This window comes from Alternaria metachromatica (assembly GCF_023757995.1).
Source record: "Alternaria metachromatica strain BMP 0045 chromosome Unknown scaffold_15, whole genome shotgun sequence".
Classification (NCBI taxonomy): Eukaryota; Fungi; Ascomycota; class Dothideomycetes; order Pleosporales; family Pleosporaceae; genus Alternaria; species Alternaria metachromatica.
The window spans coordinates 392900-415655 of record NW_026055506.1 but is presented as its reverse complement, the minus strand read 5'-3'; the positions used below and the strand labels follow the sequence as shown (position 1 = coordinate 415655).

Genomic DNA, 22756 nt, shown 5'->3' with positions numbered 1-22756 from the left:
CCACAATGCCGCCACCCTGTATTGAAACTTGTTTGGACATGAGCATTTATCGATTCGGCGACTGTCCAACCATAAGGGAATGCCCTGCCTCTGGTCATTGTCTTGATCTTCTCCTCGCTTGTGCACTAGCTTACCTGGGACGCCATGCAGGCCTCATCATACTGCCACACCAACATCTCCCTACCGTGCACTCTTACTTCGCATATCCAAGGGCATCGTGCGAGACAGCCCACTTGTCCGCTCCAGCGTTACCTCTAATCTTTGTGCTCTTGCTGCTTACGCGGCGTTTGAGCGCGCGGTGGTCAAACTATGCAGAGCCTGGTGCTACCTGGTCCGACCTCACTCCTTACCACGCCATTCGGGCGGCCTTCAGAACCTGAAGACGGCCTTGCCAAGTTCCGGTCGAAGTTCAGTCCTAACAGGTCTGAGCACCAGGGCTACCCGTCTCCGCCCATGTCAGAATCTCATTCCCCGTCTCGTCGAACAGCACAGCTTGAATCTGCGCGCCTCTCTTACCCACCGCCGGGATCATCTCAGAGACAGGACAGCCTGACTCAACCGCCGACTCTGCCATCGCTGTACGATCCGCGGTCTACGTCGGGAGCGCATGCTCTTCCCCTACAGCGGCCACTTTACCCTGGAGATCCCCAGCACAGGGGTCAAGCACTCCACTACCAACCCGGACGTGCTCACGAGCACCAATCTTACCCTCATGCCATTCCGCATAGCTACGGATATGGCTATCAAAACGCCGGCCTGCCCCCTTATGCTGGAGTCCAGCACGGAGGCCCGATGGTGCAGCAAGGCGCGATGATTGCACCACCACCGTCAAGACCGACGAAGCCAGCCAGACGCACAAAAGCGCACGTTGCGTCAGCTTGTGTGAACTGCAAGAAGGCACATCTCAGCTGCGACGTCCAACGCCCATGTGGCCGTTGCGTCGCTTCTGGAAAGCAGGTTAGTCTTTGCGGCGCGAAGTCGAACTCTGGCGAGTGATCTAACGCATCAAACAGGACACATGCAAAGATGTGCAGCACAAAAAGAGAGGAAGGCCACGATTGAGAGACGACAGAGAGTTCACTAGATCAGACGACGGAAGACCACCTAGCCAGCTCGTAGGAGCGCCACCTACCTCCGAACCTCACGCTCATCAAGCGCCTTACCCAGTATCTCAGCAATATCGACCCTTCGAACCTCAACGGAGTCTAGAGAGTACTGCGCACCAGAAGGAGCTCCATTCCGCTGCGTCTGCGCCCCGGGATGCGCCCAACAGCGTGGGTGACTACAGCGGAGTGCAGGCACCTCCCTACGGTGTGGGACCGAATTTGGCGTACCAAAAGCTGCCTGTCGTTTACCTAAATTTGGACCTGGTGATACAAAAAGCAAACCAGGCTTTCGCGGACCTCGTATCGTTCCTCGGAGACATCAGGGGCAAGCATCTTGGCGAGCTTCTGGAAGCGCGACAGAATGAGAGCATGCAGAAGCTGCGAAACGACTTGCGCGATGAGCGCGACGAACGTGAGCCGACGTACATGGCGCCCATCACCCCGGTTGGGCAAGATCCTATGCGCGCGGTGATGGAGTCGGTCCAAGATCAGGACATTGACCATGTTACCCAGGGGTACACGAACCGGCCCATGTACCTCAGCTTTCGTCTGCCGGCTAGTGGACAGTACCAGTCGCTGTCGGTCCAAATCCGGCTTGCCAGGACGTCTCTGTACTTTGTGACGCTCGTCGTGTGCTCACCACCAAGACACGCGGGACCGACTCTGTTAACGCAGCAGTTAGCGCCCTCAACATCGCGACACACCTCTCAGGCCATGTCCGCACCGACAGCAGTCTCGCAATTCACGCCGCATCAAGAGCGTCGAACCTCAACGACAAGCTCTGGACCAAACTCGCCCTTCATCAACATCTCCTCCATCCGCACGTCCCTCCCCACATTCAGTCCAAGCTCTTACAAGAGCAGCCCCTCGTACGGCTACTCCCCCACCGCAGGCCCAGAATCAGGCTACTTCCCGACCTACCAAGTCCCGCCGCAACCCACCAGCAGCGCATACCCCTCGCCATACGCACAACCCGCGCGCCCCCCAGCAGCAACATCCGAACCTCTCCGCGAGCTCAACCGGCCTCCCCGTCTCGAAGGCCTCCATCTGCCGCCCATTCGAACAGGGCCCGCGCCGCTTGGTTCTCCGCTTCACGTCGAAACAAGCGCTGCGGAACGCGAGCGTGTGCGAACGCACGACTCACCGTCGAGTAGCGCCGAGCAGCGGAGGCCCGAGTCGCCTGACATGGGCAAGCGGCGGCGGTTGAATATACATGAGGTGCTCGACTAGACCAGACAAGTCAAGTCGTCAAAGCCAGGAGGAGGTCGATTGATTGACGTTGCAATGCGTTCCCGTTCCTGAGACGCGTCGGCCGGTGTGAGGAAGATTGGAATTAGGTACGTGCAGCGGGGTCATTGCGGTTCGCGCGAAAAGAAGGGATCATGCGTGTTTCCAACAGGCTGGCCGTGGCTCGTGGCTGGCGGTAGAAGTGCGGAGGGTACCGACAGTCGGGTTCCCTTGTCTGACTTGAAACTGAAACTCGGCGCTTTGCGAAGCGGAGGCGGGAATGGCGCATGTTGCACACGGACGGGACGATGACATGGATCTCATCTCATACGACAATTCTTTTCCTCACGATATCTTACTTGTCGCTTCTTGAATTGCATTTGCTTGCGGTAGTCGTTGTTTGCTGTCCTTGCATTTTGGGGCGTTGGTTACCCACTCGTGTTGTTTTTCTTCTGCGATGTTTTGTCGTAACAAGCCATATTTTGGGATTTTGCCCACTCGTCATCTCTTGCATATGACAGCGCGCTCATGGTCCTGCTCTTTCTATCGATATCACTGTTCTTGTCTTTGTCGCGATTAGCATTGCTTGACGTGCGTACGTTACCGTTTGGCTTCTGCTTCTGTTCTGGTCATACGTCGCATATTCGTCATGGTTACGGCGATGGGTGGCTTAGAAACCTGGCTTGGTATTGACAACGTTGTTGTGCGTGTTGTCGTCTTCTCTATTCGTATGCGTTGCTTTTGTGGGCGGGACTTTGTGGTTCTTATCCAAGTACTCGTCGTACGGTGCGTTCACGTCTTGTACCACTGTTGATCCGTGCCCTCGCGTTGGTGTTTCATCGTCAACCCGGGACTGGGTTCTGAGTCGCTTTCCCGCCTCATTTGTATACTAAACAGGCTTACGCGCGAGTTGGATGTATGTGAGTGAGAGTAGTGCGTTCGGTCGTCGTTTCCTTGATGGGCGGCGGAGCAGCGACGGGGGCCAATTTGGGTCCGAGGGCAAGACATGGATTCGCGTGAAAGACCAGAAGGAGCGGAAGACAGAGAGCAACATTTCAGCCGCCAGATCACCACTATATCTATACCACCCACCTGTCGGAACTCACAGCCGACGACAAACACCACGGGAGATTACAAGGACAACAACAGTCACGTATGGTTCAAACTACATTTCTATTCTTGGTCCACCTTATCACCATCCACCGCCGAGGTACCACGCTCTCTTTCGACAAGAGAGGCCCGGATACAAGTCCGGAAGTATATATGTGAACCTGTACATACCACGCATTTACGAGCGAAAGCAGTTTGGCTACAAGCTCTAAAGATAGTTATAGTTATGGGGGGCAGTGGGGGGTTTTCGGTTGGGAAAGTATTGGCTGCTAGGCCAGGTGGAGGATATACCCGCATTTGGTTTCTCGAATGTTGCAGAAGATTGGATGGAACACTTGGAGATACATAGCGCAGAACTTGCTGGCTATTATGGGGTTCTTGTTTGTATCATACAGTTTTGGAATAGGCATGAGAGAATATGAAGGATCTTTGAGTCCTTCCTTCACCCATTCTCCCCTGTCCAAAGTACCCGATCAGAGTGCAATGTGAAATGAGGTTGTCCAGAGCATGTAGATCTACGGCCCGTGGCGCTTGTAGTGCTATACGCCTCGATATGTGAAACAGCTACTGTAGTTTGGCGAAACCTTAATGCTGGCGACGAACACGCTGTTCGCGCATTCCAACCTACCAGGCGAGGCGGAACGCGAGATAGGGTGACAGCCGAGATGAGGATGTTGGGGGCGAGACTCATTCAATATGACGTGCAGAGACTGAGGTGAATAGTGCAAGGTGTTTATTGTGTATGCAGTGGTAAGAACAAATGGGTATCTTGGTTATGAAAGTATGGTTCAAGGGTGCCGGCTGCTGTCCATGGAGATAACCGGGCGCAGGCGACAGAGCGCTGGATCCTGGGCATCTGTGATCGCTACCGCCTCTGGGACAGCGACTCTTGTATGTGGGATACAGAGGAGACACTGGAGGTGCTCATCCCAGAGCCTTGACCTTCTTCTTCTTCTTCTTTGTACCATCCGCGGCCTCTGGTTTCTTGCCCTGTGCAAACTCCCTCCAGCTGTTGATGCGCGTATCCCTGGTCTTCTCCCAGGCTTCATCTTGCTCCCTCTTCCTCTTGCGCTCCTTGATCTCCTCGTCTTCCTTCCTCTGTGCACGTCCCTCCTCTCTCATCGCAGCCTTCTGTTGCCTCTGCTTCCTCATCTCGTTGTCTCGAATGACCCAGATGACCTTCTGTCTCCACTCCTTCGCAAACTCCTCGCCACGCGTCTCCTCGTCGTCGGCTGTGAGCTTCTTCTCTCGCATGAGCAGCATGCGCGCATCGGCAATGTTCTCGTCTAGCTCGGCGCGCAGCTTCTCGTCGAGGAGGACGGTCTGGGCTTTCTTGAGGCGGTCGAAGGCATCGGGGGCGAGCTCGTTCTTGGTCTTGTCGGGATGGATGAGGAGGGACTTGGCGCGGTAGACTTTCTTGATGTCGGATTCGGGGACACCGGGTTGCAGGCCGAGGACGGCGTAGGCGTCGAGACTGAAGACGCTGCGGATGCCTGGATTTGTTAGTCTACGTCACCCCGTAATAAGCAATGAGCACAAGTTTCAACTTACGGTCTATCTCAGCGTCCTTGTCAAGCTCCTTGCCGAAACCTGCGAGCTGAGCGTCGATATCATCGTCCGCCATGGTGGGTTGTAGACGCGTTGTTTGGAGTCGAGTGTAGATGGTGTGGTGTATAGTCGATTGGAGGTCGGAAAATGAACAAGCCCAATTCTACACGTCACACTAAGCTCTGTCGGGTGGTAATGGAGAGTGAAAGTGAAAGTGAAAGCAGTGTCTCGCGATTCCAATGGCGCGTGAATCCCCGCGGCGAAGCGCACGGGCCCACAGAGGCCGAAAGTTCTCCACCAAAAAGTTCTCTCGCGATGCGCCAGTCGACATCAACACCGAAGCAAGCCGAAGACTCGATATCGCGCCGCCATGGTCGCATCTGGAATCACTGGTCGCACGCGGCCTTTCAAGCCCAAGAAGAGGGAGAATCTCCAGAAGAGGAAGCGCGACGATGTGGACGTGGAGAAGCTGGAGCAGGCCGTCCAGCAGCTGGTATGAACGCGCAGACATGCAGGAGACAAGGAGCGCAATGAGCTGACTGTACATGCAGGATCCCAAGCATGGCAACTACAAAGACTTTACCGACCTCCCGCTTTCCGACCCGACCAAGCAAGGCCTCAAGTCGTCGCATTTCGCCGTTATGACCGACGTCCAAGCCAAAGCCATACCTTTAGCTCTGCAGGGACACGATATCCTCGGTGCTGCCAAGACTGGCAGCGGAAAGACACTCTCCTTCATCATACCTGTCCTGGAGAACCTGTACCGCCTGCAGCACATTGGCCCCGACGCCGGCTTAGGCGCCTTGATCCTGTCCCCAACTCGAGAACTCGCCATCCAGATATTCGACGTCCTGCGCAAGATCGGACGACATGGACATATGTTTGCGGCGGGTCTGCTCATTGGAGGAAAGAGCTTACAGGACGAGAGGGAGGCTCTGACCAAGATGAACATAGTCGTCGCAACACCCGGTCGCATGTTGCAGCACTTGTCGCAAACAGCAGCCTTCAGTGTGGACGATCTGAAGATGTTGGTGCTGGACGAAGCGGATCGGATCCTTGACATGGGCTTCCAGCGCGACGTGGACGCAATTGTCGAATATCTTCCCAAGGAAAGACAGACGCTGCTCTTCTCGGCTACCCAATCAAAGAAGGTGTCCGACCTTGCGCGCTTGAGCCTCCAAGACCCGGAATACGTATCTGTACACGCCGAAGATAAGAGCGCAACTCCAAAGGGCCTCACGCAAAACTACATCGTCTGCCCCATCGAAGAGAAGCTGGACACCCTCTGGAGTTTCATACAAGCGAGCAAGAAGTCAAAGATTCTTTGCTTCTTCTCATCTGCAAAGACCGTTCGATTCGTCTATGAGTCTTTCCGTCATATGCAGCCTGGTATACCGCTGCTTCATATCCACGGTCGGCAAAAGCAAGGAGCTCGACTTGACACCACAGCAAAGTTCTCCGCGGCGAAACATTCCTGCCTGTTTGCTACAGACGTCGCAGCCCGAGGACTGGATTTCCCAGCAGTTGACTTCGTGATACAGGTCGACTGCCCCGACGATGTCGACACCTACATCCACCGCGTCGGTCGAACAGCACGATACAACCGGGAGGGACGGGGAGTGCTATTCTTGGCACCGAGCGAAGAAGAGGGTATGCTGAAGCGTCTGGAGGCTAAGAGAGTACCCGTCGAGATGATCAACGTGCGCCAGAAGAAGCGTCAGTCAATCAAGGACCAGCTACAGAACATGTGCTTCCAGGATCCAGCTCTGAAGTATCTCGGCCAAAAGGCCTTCATGACGCACGTCAAGTCGATATATCTACAGAAAGACAAGGAAGTCTTCAAGCTCAAAGAGTACAATCTGGAAGCATACGCCTCTAGCTTGGGTCTACCGGGAGCGCCAAAGATCAAGTTCTTGAAGGATGACAACAGCAGACAGAAGAAACAAGCATCAAGACAAATGATCGAGGTTTCGGACTCCTCTGACGCTGAAGAGACGGCCAAGGCAGACAAACCTGTGCGAACCAAATACGACCGCATGTTCGAGCGCAAGAACCAGGATGTTCTGGGAGAACATTACCGGAAGTTGGTCAGGGATGGGGATGACGAGGGCCCAGCGGACGAATTCAGTGGTGCTGGAGCGACTAACAACGCGGCCGACGACGACTTCATGGCCGTCAAACGACGAATTCCAGCGGACGACGATGCCGGCGATGGTGACGCTGAGAAGGCTCCCGAAGTTCCGCCCGGTGGTCGCCTTGTTCACATTGCTGGTGCATCCCAACCCATCGTTGTCGACAGCAATCGCCGCGAGAAACTCCTTCAATCCAAGAAGAAGCTCACCAAACTCATGGACAAGGGAAAGAAACTTGTCTACGACGACGACGGCAACCCGCACGAAATCTACGAACTCGAAGACGAAGAGCAATGGCGCGCCAAGGGTCTTCCAGAAGAGCAACGCCAGAAGTTCATCGAAGCAACACGAGAAGTCGTTCAAGCCGCCGATGTCGAAGACAAAGCGACTGCGAAAGCGAAGAGGAAGGAGAAATTGCTCAAGCGCAAAGAAAGAGAGCGGGCTAAGCAAGCTGGTGAAGCTGGTGAAGCTGGTGACGATAGTGACGATGCGGGTGTCGAGCTTCCCGATCCCGGTGAGGATCTTCTCGCAAACTTCAGGGCGGACGCGGAATACAGTGACGAGGAGGACGAAGAACAAGAAGAGCAGCCGAAGAAGCAGAAGAAGTGGTTCCAGTCTGATTCCGAGGATGAGGAGAAGACTGAGAAGAGGAGGAAGAAGAAGGCCAAGGCGGCGCATAGAGTGGAGGAGCCGGAGACGCTGGAGGATATGGAGGCGCTTGCTGCGGGCCTGCTGGACTAGCAGTCACGCATCGGCGTGTAGATCATTTTGTAATGCCACACGATTATCAAGTTCTCACCAAAAGTCTCGTTTTACACTTCCCACAACTACAATTATGCGGCCTTCAAAAGTCAGCTCATCTATTACGACTACAAAATATCCAATCGGTCGACCCATCCCCTCGCGCCGGACCGACGCTTGCTTACCGAAATTCGTACCCGGTCGTTAGCAGGGGTGGCTTACCATGCTGTTGGTATTGCCGGTATACAACCTCGCATGCACTGTATAGTGCTGGATCGGTAGGCTAAATACATATTCGTTGAGCCTCTTCCACCCGTCTCCCGGTTACAATACGAGGCTTTATATGACGTGTAGATGAAAACGCATTGGTGAGTTTCTATCTTGGGAACGTGGTGGTGCGAGGGAATATCTGGGAGTACATCTCGTATTCCGTGTAGGCGGTGGGTGTAAGAGTAGCATGGGTTATATACTATATACAGGCCTGCGTTCCTGGGTTTTCTTGTCTCTTCGACCGATAGTAAGGCATTGGATACAAATCAAAATCTTATAACAGCCCCGTGTGGTGTCACTCTACTTCCACTCTGTGCCCTCTGCCATCCCAACAACCCTCTCTCACGATGCATCTCCCCACCCCCCTCCTCATCGCATTATCCTCCCTCCTCACCACCATAACCAGCACCCCAATCCACCCCCGCGCCGCCCCCATCGGCACACCCCACAACATCTACCTAAGCACCTGCACAACCCGCTCCCTCCTCTCAGACTCCACCCTCTCCTCCGCGATCCTCTACTCCGGCCCCGCCTCCAGCACCTCCCCCACCGACATCGGCACCGTCTCCTCCTCACGCGCCATCCAATGGGCCGGCTTCACACGGCGTGTCGATCTCGAATCTGGGGTGTTTGAGTCAAAGATCAGCCAGAGTGCTGATACTTTTGCGAAGAGTGAACTTGCGGGGTCGGCGTCGTTGAGTGGTACGGATGGGGGTAAGGAGGAGTTTGTGTGCTTTAGGGATGGAGTGAGTACGTTTCGGTTTGGAAGTGGGGTTGTGGGGGATAGTGGGGAGACGACGGTTTGTGTGGCCGAGTTTTGGTGTGCTAGTGTGGGTGTTTAGGCTGGTAAAGTCAAGGGGATCCACGGCATTGGGGTGGCTCTTTGGATGTGTATTGAGATTCAGTCTTTATGTGCAGGGCTTATATGGCCTGGACAATGTGCTTTGAACCTGCTAGACGTCTTGTCCTTCTTCACAAGTAGTAACCCTGGAATGGTTAGCAACCCGTCAGTTCTGCCCACAACTTTGCGGTATTTTTGCCACCATGAAGCATCTATGAGGTCTTGATACATACAAAAAAAAAGTTTTACCTTTAATTTACAGACTTTGTACAGGCAAAAAACGTCAAAAACATACAACAGCGGGGATTCGCTTCGGGTCACCCACGAAGTTACTAGCCAGCCGGTCAAAGGCTTAACGTGTGGAGAGCGAACGGGATCCGGTGTTTATCCTTGGCCTGTGGTCGTATGTGGAGGAAATGACCAAATTTGTCGTATCCAATGTTGGAGGTTGCAGAATCTGACACGAAGGGTGGAAGAGCGACTCGGGATGCCACAATATGCTGGTAATTAGCCCTACAACACCGGCGATGGCCAGAATTTGTGTACCATCTTGCTGCACACACGCTGTTACATCTTGACAAGTAGGTGGCTTTTAAGATAATGTAGTCTTGTACTATACTAAAACCTTGCAGAACCAATACGAATTGTAACCACGCCTGGTGACAAAGAGAGGTTGGCTTACGTGAGACAGCCACGACATGACAGCCAAGTTGCATCGTGACATCCAGCGCGAACAAGCTCTTGAACTTTACTTGTCGAGGTTCTTACACAATCCATTCAACGGTATAGCACGGCGCCTGGAGTTCTCGACCTGCATGAGACTGCCCAATCAAGCCTTGAGCCCACCACACTTGCAATGCATCAGAGTGTGCATCGTCACCGCCGTCCAGCACAAGATGTCGTGCTGCAACACACCGCATGGCGCTTGCCCATACATATTCAGGCACTTGAAGGCGCAAATGCTGCCGAGCATCCCACCACACTTCACAGCTTCTCGTGTGTGAATAAGCGCCGACGAACGTCAACAGATATACCTATCGCTAAGGTCCTCACATCATCTCGCACATTTCCGAGCAACAGCTATACCTACATACAGAAGTCGCCACGATATCGTCGTCCCGGCATTCTCACCAGCCTAGCACTCGCGCCCATCCCTATCGTCTTCCCTGTCGCACTCTCCATCGCGGACGATCATCATCGCCCGACGATACCATGCCTGAGGACCCGCGCCCATCCTCAGGTGAAGAGAAGAAACAGTCTGGGCCCCCCTATAGTATCAAGGGGCAGCTCTTTGCTATTTCCGGGGCTGGGTCAGGTATCGGACGTGCGACGGCTACACTGCTGGTTGCAAGCGGCGCAAAGGTCGCCCTGGGGGATAAGAACGAAGAAGCAGTGTCGCAGCTCGCGAGGGAACTTGGGGCGAGTGCGATATGGGCGAAGGTGGACGTTACAATTAGGGAAGAGGTAGAGCATTGGCTGGCACATGCGCCGACGAGGTTTGGGTTGAAGCAAATCGACGGTATGCCAACGTCCTGTCTTCAAGGCATGAATGTGCCTGGCGAAGTCGACATCTGCATGAGTGCTTTGACTGACATGAGCATAATTCAGGCGCAGTAAACCTCGCAGGTATCTCAGGTCGACTCGAAACTGCGGCGAAGTTCGACGCCGCCGACTACGAGGCCGTCTTCGCAGTCAACGTCCGAGGCACGTTTAACTGCATGTCAGCTGAGCTGCGCAACATGCGTGTGGCAAGTTCAGGTGTGCCAGGCGGGTCGATCGTGAACGCTGCGTCGATAACAGGGCTTGTCGGCAAGCAAAACTGCTCCGTCTATTGCGCCTCGAAGCATGCCGTCGTTGGGCTCACAAAAGCTGCTGCAAGGGAGCAGGAGCACACTGGAATTCGCATCAACGCCATGGCACCGTAAGTTCTTCTTTCCACCACTCAAAGGAACTCTCTCCGTGTTCTCCTAGGTCGTTCTTTCGCGCGCGCAATGGTGCCACTGGAGGAGAGCCGGTCGCTGACGTTGAGACTACTTTAGAGGCTTTGTCAACACACCCCTCATGGACGCCCTCGATACAGAACTTGGCTTCCAACTCCCGAACAACGCCGTGCTCGGCCGACGCGCCGACCCTATTGAGATAGCGAAAATTATCCAGTTCCTGCTAAGCAGCGACGCGAGCTACGTTACTGGCTCTGTGTGGCAGGTCGATGGCGGCATGCTGTGTTGAGTTGAGATAAGGGAAAAGAAAGACGTGCAGACGCGAATTGGTGTTGCAGAAGCGAGAGTGGGTACGAGAAGAGGTCGCTATACACGCTCTGGGGTTAGTTTGGGTTTCTGCGATGGGTGTGGAGTATTCCCATCTTGGGAAGACGACGACGGTGGAAGCGAGGCAAGCTTATGCTTACTTGCCGAGATGTCATACAACTGTCTTTTTCAGCCCTACAAAAAGCAATGTGATCTCCGTCGTTGAGCTGGGTACACATGCCGCAGACCCGTACCAGAGTTGAGAGAGTCGACGTTAATGCGAGTCCCGCACGCATGTGCTATTCTGGGAAAGGGTACCTAGGGAGTTGCAATTCGTTTTCCTCAGATACACGAGAGGCGTTGTGGAGTTGGAATTGTCAGCATTGAATTGCTTTTTGGTTACTATCGATAAAGACGCGCCGACACTTTCGATGATGGCATGATCAGACAATGCACGTTCGGTTGCGGACTGTTGTTAGACATGCGGTAGTGCTCTACTTACGCGTCAAGTGCCGCTGCATACCCCTTCTAACAGGGCAGCGATCTGCACCCCAGCCGTGCTGCTTGCGAATCCGCGGCTCGGAAGGCATTGCGCCAACCTTAAGGTTTGTAGATCTCGTTTTCGTGGCAGGTACGGCTAGAAGTAAAAAAGCAAGAAAGCAATGAGTCGATCTCGGAGAGACTGCCTAGTGTCTCGCTGAGTTTCCCTGGCTGGGCAAAGTGCTACTTTCTTGCTTCTTGTCGCCTGGGTGAGGTTGGAGAAGAGGGAGGGTTGGAGCAAAGTTAGACTAGTATCAATGCCGCGGACCCGAACCAAAAGTCGAGCGAAGGCGTTGACCCGGCCCAGAGATCGTGAGCCAAAGTCCATACCACCCCCATACGTGCGGGATGCACCGACGTCGAACCAGTGCTCAATGTGGTTTTCTAATCATCAAATGCCATGACATCGAAATAACGGCATGGGCAGAAAATAGTAGCCTCGAACGCAGTGTTAAATGACTCGTGGTATTTCATTTCACAAGCGCGAAACTCTAAATCAACAGAATAGTTCCCCTGCCAATCACAGGCGCCGTCATCTCCCCATGGACCTGAAAACCTTCTCCCGACGAGGATCAGTGGGCAAGGCTTGAATGACGACAGAGTCGAGCTCGCGATTCGATCCGTTCGAGCCAATGCGATCATGGTACTTCCACTCCGACTCCGTGCTTCGGATGGAGAGCGCATCCGGGGACTTTTGTCTCCTGTCGTTTCCCCGCACGCGATCGGCAAGGTTCTGGGATGCGGAGATGAACCAGGGGAGTCTGCCGGCGGGTTTGACTGGGTTCCTGAGTTAGCGGCTGGTTTTGATGATGGGAAAGTGCGGCGAGATGGGATGCGCGATGTGATGAAACTTACTAGTCCAGTATTCACGATTATCTTCGTCTTCGGGAACGATGTATCCGCCGGATATAAGCTTTGTCAAATAGATCATGCCGTTGAGCGCCGTGTACACCATCAAGCCCGCAATAAGACCGTAGGCTGCGCTGTATCCGAATGGGATGAACATTACGGTTACGAAGGCTGGGACGGCGTCGCCGATGTATCGCCAGTTGATGGAGGAGATTTGTCGCATCATCAGGCAACCAACCTATATTTACGTTAACGCTAGCAATATGGAGGTGGTGCCAGGTGACTTACGAGAACCAAAGTGCTTCCAGTAGCCCATGGTGGGATCGAAGCGAAGATAGGTGCGAAGAACATCGAGATGAGGAAGCAGACGCCACAGGTCATGGCAGTCAGTCCTGTTTTCCCGCCCTCTGCAATTCCTGCTCCACTCTCGATGAAGGCAGTGACGGGTGAGCAGCCGAGAAGTGCACCCATGGAGATGCAGAATGCGTCTGTGCAATAGGCTATCGTTGATCGCGGAAAGTCGCCAGTCTCTGCGTCCACCACTCCGGAGAAACGTGCCATGGAATAGAGCGTAGCTGTGCAGTCGATAATGTCAACATATAGGAAAGTGAAAAGAGCGAGTGCGAAATGGCCAGGTGCTGCGTTGACGTTCCAGTCCAGGGCGTTCAATGTGCGGTTGATGGGATGGAAGTCCACGACCTTCTTGAAGAACTCGAAGCGGTTATCACCGACCTCAGTGTAGGGGAAGAAAGTAACTGAAGTGCCTCGTCTGTATAAATGTTAGTCTCCTAAGCTTGACTGAGATAGGTGAAGAAAGCTCACGGCCATGAGATGATTGACACGAGCAAAATAGCTAGAATCATGGCGCTCTTGACCTTGTATGTCATCAAGTAAGCTGTCAAGATACCACCACCAAGGATGCCTAGCCACATCTGCCAGACATGTTAGCAATGTTTGATAAGCCGGCATCATATGACCTACAGTAGGTGAAGTCATCTTGTGACTTGTGCATGAGCCAAACTCATCCTTGTATTGATCAGGACACCCCGCGATATCAAGTGGGGTACTCTTTGAGCCCGCAATGGCACCAATTCCCGCGTTGTTGCTCAGTCCGACTTCTGCAAGAAAGAGTCCTATACCACATGCCGCGGCGATCTTGAGCGATACTGGTATGATCTTGACGAGCCATTGTCGCATGCCAATCAATGACAAGAAGATGAATATGAATCCTTCTGCAAAGACGGCAGTGAGTGCGAGGTTGTAGGAAATGAGGCCTTGGCCATGGAAGCCGACGATCTGGTAGGCGAAGTACGCGTTGAGGCCCATACCCGGTGCAAGACACACGGGCATGTTGGTGAAGAACCCAAAGAGGAAAGAGCTGAAGCCGGCTACTGCCGCTGTGGCGGTGATGAGGTTGCGGTTCAAATCTGAGCTTGGATCAGCTGGAGTTGTTGAGAGTATGGACGTTTCCTACCCTGCTTGCAAATGAGGTATTCCGTGTTCGTCAAACACAGAGGGTCTGTGGCATCATTGCACACGCAATTGCCTCCTGTATCAGCGAGGATAGTAGCCTGGGCTCGTTAGTATATTGCGAGACATGATCCTTCTAGAACTTTACATTGACAGCGATGATGTATGCCATTGTGAAGAAGGACGTAAGTCCAGCCCGCACTTCGGTGGTGAACTTCGTATGCAGGATCTCATCTTTCTGTGAAGACAGTCAGTCATGTTTGAGATATTACTACAACTGTCGAACATACATGCCCACAACCGGAGAGACGGAATATCCTGCCGAAAGTCGACCGGCCGACGTAGACGTTGAACGAGTGGATTGAGGAACGTATGGACTCCATGTTGCAGACGTGAAGTTGGCCGCCAGTTGGGGGTTTCAATCTCCAGTATAAGAGATGCAGTGATCGGCAGCAGATAGCCCTGCGTTGACTATATTTGTGTCACGCACGTCCGGTATAAGCAAACATGAACGATTCGGAACGAAAAGGTATATGGTATTGATCAATCGCCAATGCGATTGCTTAAGGTGGGGCCATAAGCAAAGGGCCTTCCAGAAATGCAATGAAAAGTATTGACGACAGGGAGAGCTGGCTATACATCAGGGACTCTCGAGGCGATGTGATATCAACCGTAAGGGATGGGTGGGAACGACGAGGATAGGCATGCGGCGCGGCAGGGAAAAAAGCACGATCTAGGAAGCTTTTGGACGGAGTGACGGCATGACAACCTAAGACGACCGCCGCAAGCGTAGTACAAGTGAATTGAACGGCGGCAGGAGCGTTGTCATGCAGCTGAAGCGGAGACTCGTGCGGCGTGCTGAAGTGTGGCAGTCTAGGCTCGTACTCTGGTGGCTTGACGGAAGCGAGTCAGGGGCCGGGGAGCCTAGCTAACGCTAGTCAGGCACGCCCGATGTCGATCAGGCTGCATCATGACTGGCCAAAGGGATGATGTCTGGTGCCCCTCCCGCATCTGCAGCAAAATGACGGGGCGACTAAAAGCCTTAGTAGAACCTTGTGCCTCTCCCTTGCCGATTGCTTCTGACAACAGTCACAACACAGACAGCAACTAAGGGCAGATCACTTACAGTTCACGCCGCCCTGGCGGTTCAGCGGCCTTGCAGCTGATTTTGTCCATGGCACCGGTGTCCATCTTTGTTCCCACGGCACAGATCAGAGGGATCAGCTGTGATCGCCGGCCTAGTTGGGTTTGCAATTCGTAGCCCGCGGGTGCAAGTCAAGGTCGGCGGCATCATATCGGTTATTCAACCTAGCAGCCGGCATGTTGGCATGTGCGAATCGTATCCAGCCACAAGCGGTTCTGCAAAACCTTGGGCGGAGACACCGAAAGTTGGAAAAGTGAGCCCGATAAGCCAGCCAGTCGCAATTGCTGTACAACCCGAGTATTTGCTTTTTCGGGGAAGAACCGAATGGAAGAGGTGTTGCTTTGCACGCTCATACCACGTGTAGGTGTATCTTTCCCCAGCAGTATGGTCAACAACCCGAAAGCACACGGTGCGCTTAGTGGTTTTGCGCCGTGAAGGAAGCACGGCAGGGCACTAGCGCATGAGTTCGGATTAGGGAAGCCCTGATAGTAGTCCTAAAAAGGTCAATAACGCCACGGTCCGAGTGGTGCGACAGCGTTTCGATGCCGCGGAAACATGGGACCGTTGCGTAACTCGCTTTACGGTTGCGACACCCTCCACACAGGTACTTGACTACTTTTCCGTCGAGAGGTGCGGCTAGCCTTGAGTGCTGGATAGCCTTCAGTCGATCATTCGCTCCCACCCCTTGAAAGATCGACTTATAGTGGCCCCGCTGCACTCCGCTAGACTCGCCACTGTGATCAAACATGTTCGCAACCGACTTACCACTGGATCAAGAGGCGGAGAGTGTTGGAGCGCGGAGGGAGCGAAAGACCAAAGAGCGATCCATCAGGTCAAACTCCATCCATACTTCACGAACGTCCACTAGTTCCGCAAACTCTGGCTCTACCGACCGCGAGCAATGGTGGTCTTCAGGCCTGAAGAAGGCAAAGAGTATAAAACCCAGGATACTACGGCCATCAACCGGACAAACCATAGATTCTCAGAGAACGGCGAAGACCGTGCCGGCCGAGTTGGACTTGACCCGCACTCACAAGCTCAAGGATCCCGCGCTGCACCCTAGCTGGACATACACAGGTACTATTCCTGCGAAACTTCCATCCGGTGATTCTCTGCATCCGCAACAAGATGAAGTACCGGAGCTGGAAGGCGAAAAGTCCTCTCGAAAGACAGACTCCACGAGATCGCGCGTCTCACGTAAGTCATCAAGCATCAGCGTACCATGATCATGTGCTGAAGACATATTCCAGATGATCGAAAGCGCTCGGTGAGGACTCCGCCGGTAGTTGATAGCAGTGATGATGCAACGCAAGCAAGCCGCATCAGTCCTAAATCTTTTGTTACGAGCAGAACTCGTGCCAGTTCCGAGACCCTTGAGGATGGAAGTGCTGCGGCAATGTCAATGCCTGGAGCGAAGAGGGTTGACAGCGGGTGAGTAACATTTTCACCAATGTCGGTCTTATGCTCATTGTCTGTAGGTGGCCACAACCAGCTGAGACCGAAGCAATGCCCAAAGTCGAAGCACTTGCGCTGCATGACAGCTTCCAGGAGGATAAAGAACACGAAGACCCTAAGCATGTCTCAAAAGCGAGCGGTGGCGCAAATTCCGAAGTCTCCTGCAAGCCTCTCTCGCAATGGCAATGTCTCACTCCACGAGGGGTACCTTCGGAAATGCAGTTGCAGTCGCGTCCGACCCCTAAGAAGGTTACAGTCGCCCAGAATACCGCACCGGACCTCGGCCGTTTTACACGGTTTATCCGGAGAATGGAGGGAGCCGGTCCCAAGGTCATCCTGGACCGACTGAAGGAAGATTGGCAATGGAGCACAGGCGGAGACGTTGATGAGGAGGTACGTGTCGTCGTTATAACTCTGCACAGACCTTTGCTAATGGTAGAAACAGTTGGTCCTCGAGAAACAATTGTGGCTGTTGACGGGGTTCCAAATGCAGAATTTGGGTCGGGAACGGACCCTGCCGAAGCCCGAGTGTAACACCGGGAGAATCCTTGAACTCTACGGTAATCTCTGTAAGTCCATGTTGTGCCCTTGCGTTACGCTGCTGTGCAATCTCTAACGGTCGATGTCAGCTGAGGTATACCAACTGTCGGCAATGCATCCGTCCCAAACAGTGCACTTCCTCACTACCAAACCCCAGCGACGTGTTCAGTTACCGGGCAACGTATCCTACTTGACAGTGCGCAAGCTTGGTGCTGTTCCACTGCCTTACCCAGAGGACTACTTCTCGCATATAAGAGCATCGACGTTGCCATCGCTGGTACCCTCTGCCATATTACCGGAACTGTTCAGCGAATGTCACAAGCTGCTCGCTACCGGTGGTTTCCTAGAGATCAGGATCATGGATGCTGCCCCGGTACGCAAGACTACCGGCCCATTGATGCGAACCTGGATCGAGGACAGACTCTCCGTCAATCTGGAGCGAGACTTCAGATGCTCAAAGCCATGTTCGCTGGTCCCCAGTTGGCTGACAGCTGCCGGATTCGAGATGCTCGTTCAGGAAGACAACCAGAGCATGACGCTACCGTGCGCTATCGACTCGGATACTGCCAATGTGAACGAAGAGCTTTCCATGATCATCGGCCGGGCCTTCTGGAAGGACATATGGGGTAGCTTCGTAGACGACGCCCAAGACGAACCGAAGTGGTGGTGGGAAGACGAAGAGATCGTTCAAGAATGTGTAAAGCGCCAAACCTTGCTCGAGTGCAGGACGATCTTTGCATACAAGCGATGAGCGCCGTACTTTGTGGCACCGTGGTTGATACAATGTAATAGTACTGAAGGTTTAGCGGGATGGAAATGGCGTTGGTGGAGATATGGGGCGTCTGTACGATAGGATACCCGACGCGTGTTGCTGTCACTACCGCTTACGATTATACCGCCTTTAGACCTGTAGTTAGATAGTGACGCATTTGGTACGCGTACATTGATGGTTGGTTGTGCGAGCCGATCAATGGAGCCCTAGTTAATCCCTACCCCGCGCTACCCATATGGGTATTAGCGTCCTCACACGTGACAGCGTGCCTCCTGGGCATTATCGTACCTTGGTAATAATGGTTATTACTATCATCTTATTCTTTCTCATATCGAGTCGCAAAGGATGGAACCCGCTGTGTACCACCAGAAGTCGAAATCCGGTAGCCGCTTTGTTTCGCTCCGCCTCCCCCAACCGTCCGTGCCACGCCCTTCGTTTCAGCTGCAAGGTCCGCGACGCGTCGTAGCTACATGATCAGCACTATGTCGGCACAACCGAGACTTCTCCTGCACATCTCTTTCATTCCACAGTGCCTTCGGTCTGCTTCCCCTACAGGTTGATTAATACTTGCATCACTCCTTCATAATTTAGCGTAGCCCCTACACAATCGTGCGGAAATCTAGATCGGCCCCCGATCGATATATCCGAATTACGACCGCTGAACGACATCAGCAAACATGTTCAGTTCTCTAGGGACAAAGATAGCCCTCCGAAAAGCCGGACTGGGCGGTGTATCGCTACCAAAAACCGACGGCTTGTTTGGGAATGGCAACACGAAGAAAGGGAACACAAATGGCGCCGAGGGAGGAGACACAGGTTTCGCCAACCCATTCGCAAACGTACAATGGGGTGTACCAAAAGCCCTACAATCTTGGACGACACCTCCACCACCGCAGAACCCGGTGCGCAAGCCACCAAACATAGGAGACCGCGCACAAAGCCATCCCAAGTTACAATTTCCTACAGCCGATGGGCGGCCGACTATACTGCTGTTCCTGAGGTTTTGCGGATGTCCTTGTGAGTAATCATCATCCCAGAGGCTGTATTCGGATGCAACAGTAGAAGTTAGACATTTGCTAATAGCTGCAACAGTCTCAGAGAAACTCTTCCTCACGCTCCGAACCCTTGCGAACAAGCACACTTCCATCCACTTCGTCGCAATATCGCACTGCACACCTGCTGCAACTACAGAATGGGTCAAAAAACTCGGCGGGGCCTGGAATGTAGACGTAATAGTAGACCAAGACCGGGAACTATACGCGCTATGGGGTCTAGGCATAGCGACTTGGGGTCATGTTCTGCATCCCAGGAATGGCTACAACCAGGTCATGCTCAGGAAGAATGAGGGGGTCTGGGGCCAACTGGTTGGAGAAGGCGCATGCAGATGGCAGGTTGGAGGCTCATATTCGGTGGACGGGAGGGGTGTGGTGACATGGGGTGGACCGATGCAATCAGCAGACGAGGCGATACCATTCGAACACGGCGTAATGTCTCTTGGATATGGAGAAACGAGGATATAATGCCAAGGCACATATCGCAATTGGGGACCTCTTAGATGAGTACTCAGGCTGTCTGGATTCTACATGAGGGCATAATCGATTCATGTGAACGCTCATGCAGATGCGAATGGTCTGTATCTTTCTTGTATAGTACTTGCCGGCTTCGGCTTGGCTCTTCCAGAAGAAAAGCCTACTGTCAACAATGAAATAGTGACATACTTGGGCAAACATCTCAGAGTTGACATGACTACAAAATCAGCTGCGGTTTGTTGGACAGAATTTGTTATCGGACTCTACTGAAGGCCATGACTGCTGCGCCTGAAGAAAGCGTCTCGGAACAGCTTCAAAATTGCCAACTCATCGCCGCGTTGCGAGCTGAAGCGATTCGTGAGTAATGAATGGCCTATTATGCGAAGTAAACATAAACGGAACAGGACAGTTGACGTCTACACAGGACACATTACTGCCATATTCAGCCACGACTATCCCAATTACCACCATTTCGAAGTCCTGACTGGTGCAAAGACCATTGTCGACGATCAGGGCGAAATACGGGCTATTTACTGTACAAGAGCGCTGGTGTACCTAGATTCTGGTTGCAGCAAATGGCATCTGGTTGCTGAAGGTGAAAAGAGTTGTTACACACCCCTGAAGGCGATGGAGAACTTCCTCGGTGGGGCCATGGTCAGACTTGAGGAGGTAATAGGTAAGTTGTTGCCATACATCTAAACCATTGCGATACCTAATGGAGTGAACTAACTTCCACGTAGCTGAGCGAGAGGGAGGTACTATTCGGGAGTATACTGAAAGGGAGTATAGTCCAGACTCGGATGAATATTATGATCAAGCAAACGATGATTGGTAGAGACGAGGACATAAATCGTAGTAACGTTCTCGTTGTTATTTGCTGCGGATGTATCTTCAGTCGTGATAACTAGCACCCTTCGCTGCATATAAGAGCCTATGATATATATCCCTCATGCGTGATCCCCAGGTGTTGGGTGTATGGGATCTGGCGTAGTTATCCTGTCAATGTGGGGTTCATACTAGCGTGGTGCAACAACGGCGCCTTCGGGGCAGTTGCGTCCTCACCTTTCATCACCACACCGCAACTTCGTACAGTCTGACTGCACCAGCTCATCAAACATGAGATACGAGTACTCGATTTTGAAAAATGGCGCTGCAGAAGGGCGTGATACGCTACACCGGAGAGACTTGACGACCTGTGGGTTCCCTGGACATTTCCTCCCCTTCACGGGCGCTATCCACGGGTTGTCATAACCACAGCGCTCTCATACAGACCATACAGTAAAGCAAAGACATGATACTAAGTAGATTATGGACTCGCCGAGGGCTGAGCTTGTTGGGTTCAATCCGGGAACTTTCTCGGAGACATTCCGTCATTGCACCTCTGGTATTGATCGGGGACTTTACCTAAGATACCACAATTCCTTCCTTGTATAGTTCCGAACAATCTGTACCTTTATGGTGAGTATGCTGACCAACGAGCTTGCATCGGAGCTTTATGCCGCGGAGCTGGTGTTCGTGGTGTATAAAGCAGGCAAGTTCGACTGATCTCAAACACAACACCCACCGCAAGCTCACATCGTCTTTCACAGTCATACCCAGATACTAAGGACACCCCCTCTCCCTATAAATTTACCTCCACAGCCACATATTGAAGCCTCGTCAAGATGGCGCTCCGATCTCGACCCCAGATATTCGACGTACTCATCATCGGCTCAGGTCCCGCAGGACTTAATGCGGCGCTCACTTGTGCAAGAACACGCGCCAAAGCCATCGTATTCGACAACCAACAGTATCGCAACGAAGGTGTCATGCACATGCATACTGTAGCGTCCCGCGATCACTTCAATCCCAGAGAGTTTGGCCGCATCGCCCGCGAACAGATCGAATCCCGATACGATAGCGTCTGGTTTCAATCTGCTACCATAACCCACGCATCAAAGAAACAACTGTGGTTGCCAGATGAGAAGGACTCGTACGACGGCTTCGAAGTCAAAGACAGCAAAGGCCACTCATACGAGGGCAAGAAGGTCATCCTAGCAACAGGCTCGAAAGACATCCTTCCCGATATTCAAGGCTACAAGGAGAACTGGCCAGATCACATATACCAGTGTCTAGCTTGCGATGGCTACGAGCAACGAGGGAGTGCAGTCGGCATACTGGATTTTGATAATCCCGGATACGCACATATGGTCCAAATGGCAGTCCCTCTTGAACCTGTCTCAATTACCTTGTTTACCAACGGACCCATCAAGAAGGAAGCGCCAATTCAAGACGCTTTGAAGCTCGCAAAGGCTTTCGGTGCAACGCTCGACGAGCGGAAGATCGTTCGCATGGTGAACAACGGCCCAAGTCACATAGATGGCGTCACAATCCATTTTGAGACTGGAGAACCAGTCACTCTCGGTTTCCTCGTTCATAGACCCGTTACGGTCAATCGCGCGCAACATCTCATCGAGCAGCTTGGCGTCGAGACGGTGGATCCGGCGATGGGCGGACACATCAAGATCGCAAACACGATGTTCAACGAGACGAGCGTCAGAGGTGTGTTTGCAGGCGGTGATACTATGGTCATGATGAAGCAGGTTGCGATTTCTATGGCGGACGGACTCAAAGCTGCCGCAGGTGCGGGAATGCAGATTGCACAGGAGAAGGCTAAGACTTTGGCCAAGGCTTTTGAGGAGAGGGAGGGTACGATCGAGGGAGAGAAGGATAAGGTGGAGGTGGCTTCGTACTAGGAGGGAGGACTAAGCAATGACCATAAGTCGAAGAGGGCCCGATCTTGTAGTCTTGGGAATCAGTGGGGCAGGTAGAATGTAGTTTTTTTTTCCGTAAATCCATAATATATCAATCCAATGTTCATATGTTAGTCCAGTGGCTAGTCCGTACCCAGTACCTTCTTCAACCTCATCAAAAGCAGGAGCGTTCGCATCCAGCGCACCATCCCTCGAATACCCCTAGCACCCACGACACTTGCCACGTTTTCCACGCTCGCCATGTTCTTACTCTCAGATACCCACATGTTTCCTCTCGGCCTTCTTCCACGTTAAATTTCATACCGAAACCTTCCTACTCACTACAAAATCACTCAAACAATTCCAGTTATGTTTATCTCGCAAATTGCCGACCTCAAAGCCCGCATCAACGATCTAATTATCAAAAGCACATCCATACCTTCTTCCTCTTCCGAAACTTCTACCTCCGCGAGCAACAATGCCTGCAAAGAACCGGCGCCCCCG

At 52.9% G+C, this 22756-nt stretch overlaps 8 protein-coding genes across 8 annotated transcripts; 6 read left to right on the top strand and 2 right to left on the bottom strand.

Annotated features, from left to right (window-relative positions):
- Window positions 1-309: 309 nt before the first annotated feature.
- Window positions 310-2336, top strand: J4E83_006688 (uncharacterized protein; the record flags this gene model as incomplete). Its single annotated transcript, XM_049333599.1, has 2 exons — window positions 310-957; window positions 1014-2336. 2 exons carry the CDS (start codon window positions 310-312, stop codon window positions 2334-2336), a joined length of 1971 nt encoding a protein of 656 aa, XP_049187321.1.
- Window positions 2337-4367: 2031 nt separating this feature from the next.
- J4E83_006687 (uncharacterized protein) lies at window positions 4368-5067 on the bottom strand (the record flags this gene model as incomplete). Its single annotated transcript, XM_049333598.1, has 2 exons — window positions 4368-4936; window positions 4995-5067. The coding sequence occupies 2 exons, from the start codon at window positions 5065-5067 to the stop codon at window positions 4368-4370; spliced, it is 642 nt and encodes a 213-aa protein (XP_049187320.1).
- Window positions 5068-5361: 294 nt separating this feature from the next.
- On the top strand, window positions 5362-7864 carry DBP4 (ATP-dependent RNA helicase dbp4; the record flags this gene model as incomplete). Its single annotated transcript, XM_049333597.1, has 2 exons — window positions 5362-5484; window positions 5543-7864. 2 exons carry the CDS (start codon window positions 5362-5364, stop codon window positions 7862-7864), a joined length of 2445 nt encoding a protein of 814 aa, XP_049187319.1.
- Window positions 7865-10187: 2323 nt separating this feature from the next.
- On the top strand, window positions 10188-11204 carry J4E83_006685 (uncharacterized protein; the record flags this gene model as incomplete). Its single annotated transcript, XM_049333596.1, has 3 exons — window positions 10188-10494; window positions 10584-10896; window positions 11015-11204. 3 exons carry the CDS (start codon window positions 10188-10190, stop codon window positions 11202-11204), a joined length of 810 nt encoding a protein of 269 aa, XP_049187318.1.
- Window positions 11205-12293: 1089 nt separating this feature from the next.
- Window positions 12294-14463, bottom strand: J4E83_006684 (uncharacterized protein; the record flags this gene model as incomplete). The annotated part of the gene is made up of 8 exons (XM_049333595.1): window positions 12294-12538; window positions 12617-12848; window positions 12899-13379; window positions 13433-13542; window positions 13592-14037; window positions 14085-14181; window positions 14229-14318; window positions 14371-14463. The coding sequence occupies 8 exons, from the start codon at window positions 14461-14463 to the stop codon at window positions 12294-12296; spliced, it is 1794 nt and encodes a 597-aa protein (XP_049187317.1).
- A 1507-nt stretch (window positions 14464-15970) lies between these two features.
- J4E83_006683 (uncharacterized protein) lies at window positions 15971-17970 on the top strand (the record flags this gene model as incomplete). Its single annotated transcript, XM_049333594.1, has 5 exons — window positions 15971-16421; window positions 16475-16655; window positions 16703-17072; window positions 17125-17248; window positions 17309-17970. The coding sequence occupies 5 exons, from the start codon at window positions 15971-15973 to the stop codon at window positions 17968-17970; spliced, it is 1788 nt and encodes a 595-aa protein (XP_049187316.1).
- Window positions 17971-18668: 698 nt separating this feature from the next.
- Window positions 18669-19511, top strand: J4E83_006682 (uncharacterized protein; the record flags this gene model as incomplete). The annotated part of the gene is made up of 2 exons (XM_049333593.1): window positions 18669-19008; window positions 19084-19511. 2 exons carry the CDS (start codon window positions 18669-18671, stop codon window positions 19509-19511), a joined length of 768 nt encoding a protein of 255 aa, XP_049187315.1.
- A 1673-nt stretch (window positions 19512-21184) lies between these two features.
- J4E83_006681 (uncharacterized protein) lies at window positions 21185-22255 on the top strand (the record flags this gene model as incomplete). The annotated part of the gene is made up of 1 exon (XM_049333592.1): window positions 21185-22255. The coding sequence occupies one exon, from the start codon at window positions 21185-21187 to the stop codon at window positions 22253-22255; it is 1071 nt and encodes a 356-aa protein (XP_049187314.1).
- Between the last annotated feature and the right edge of the window lie 501 nt (window positions 22256-22756).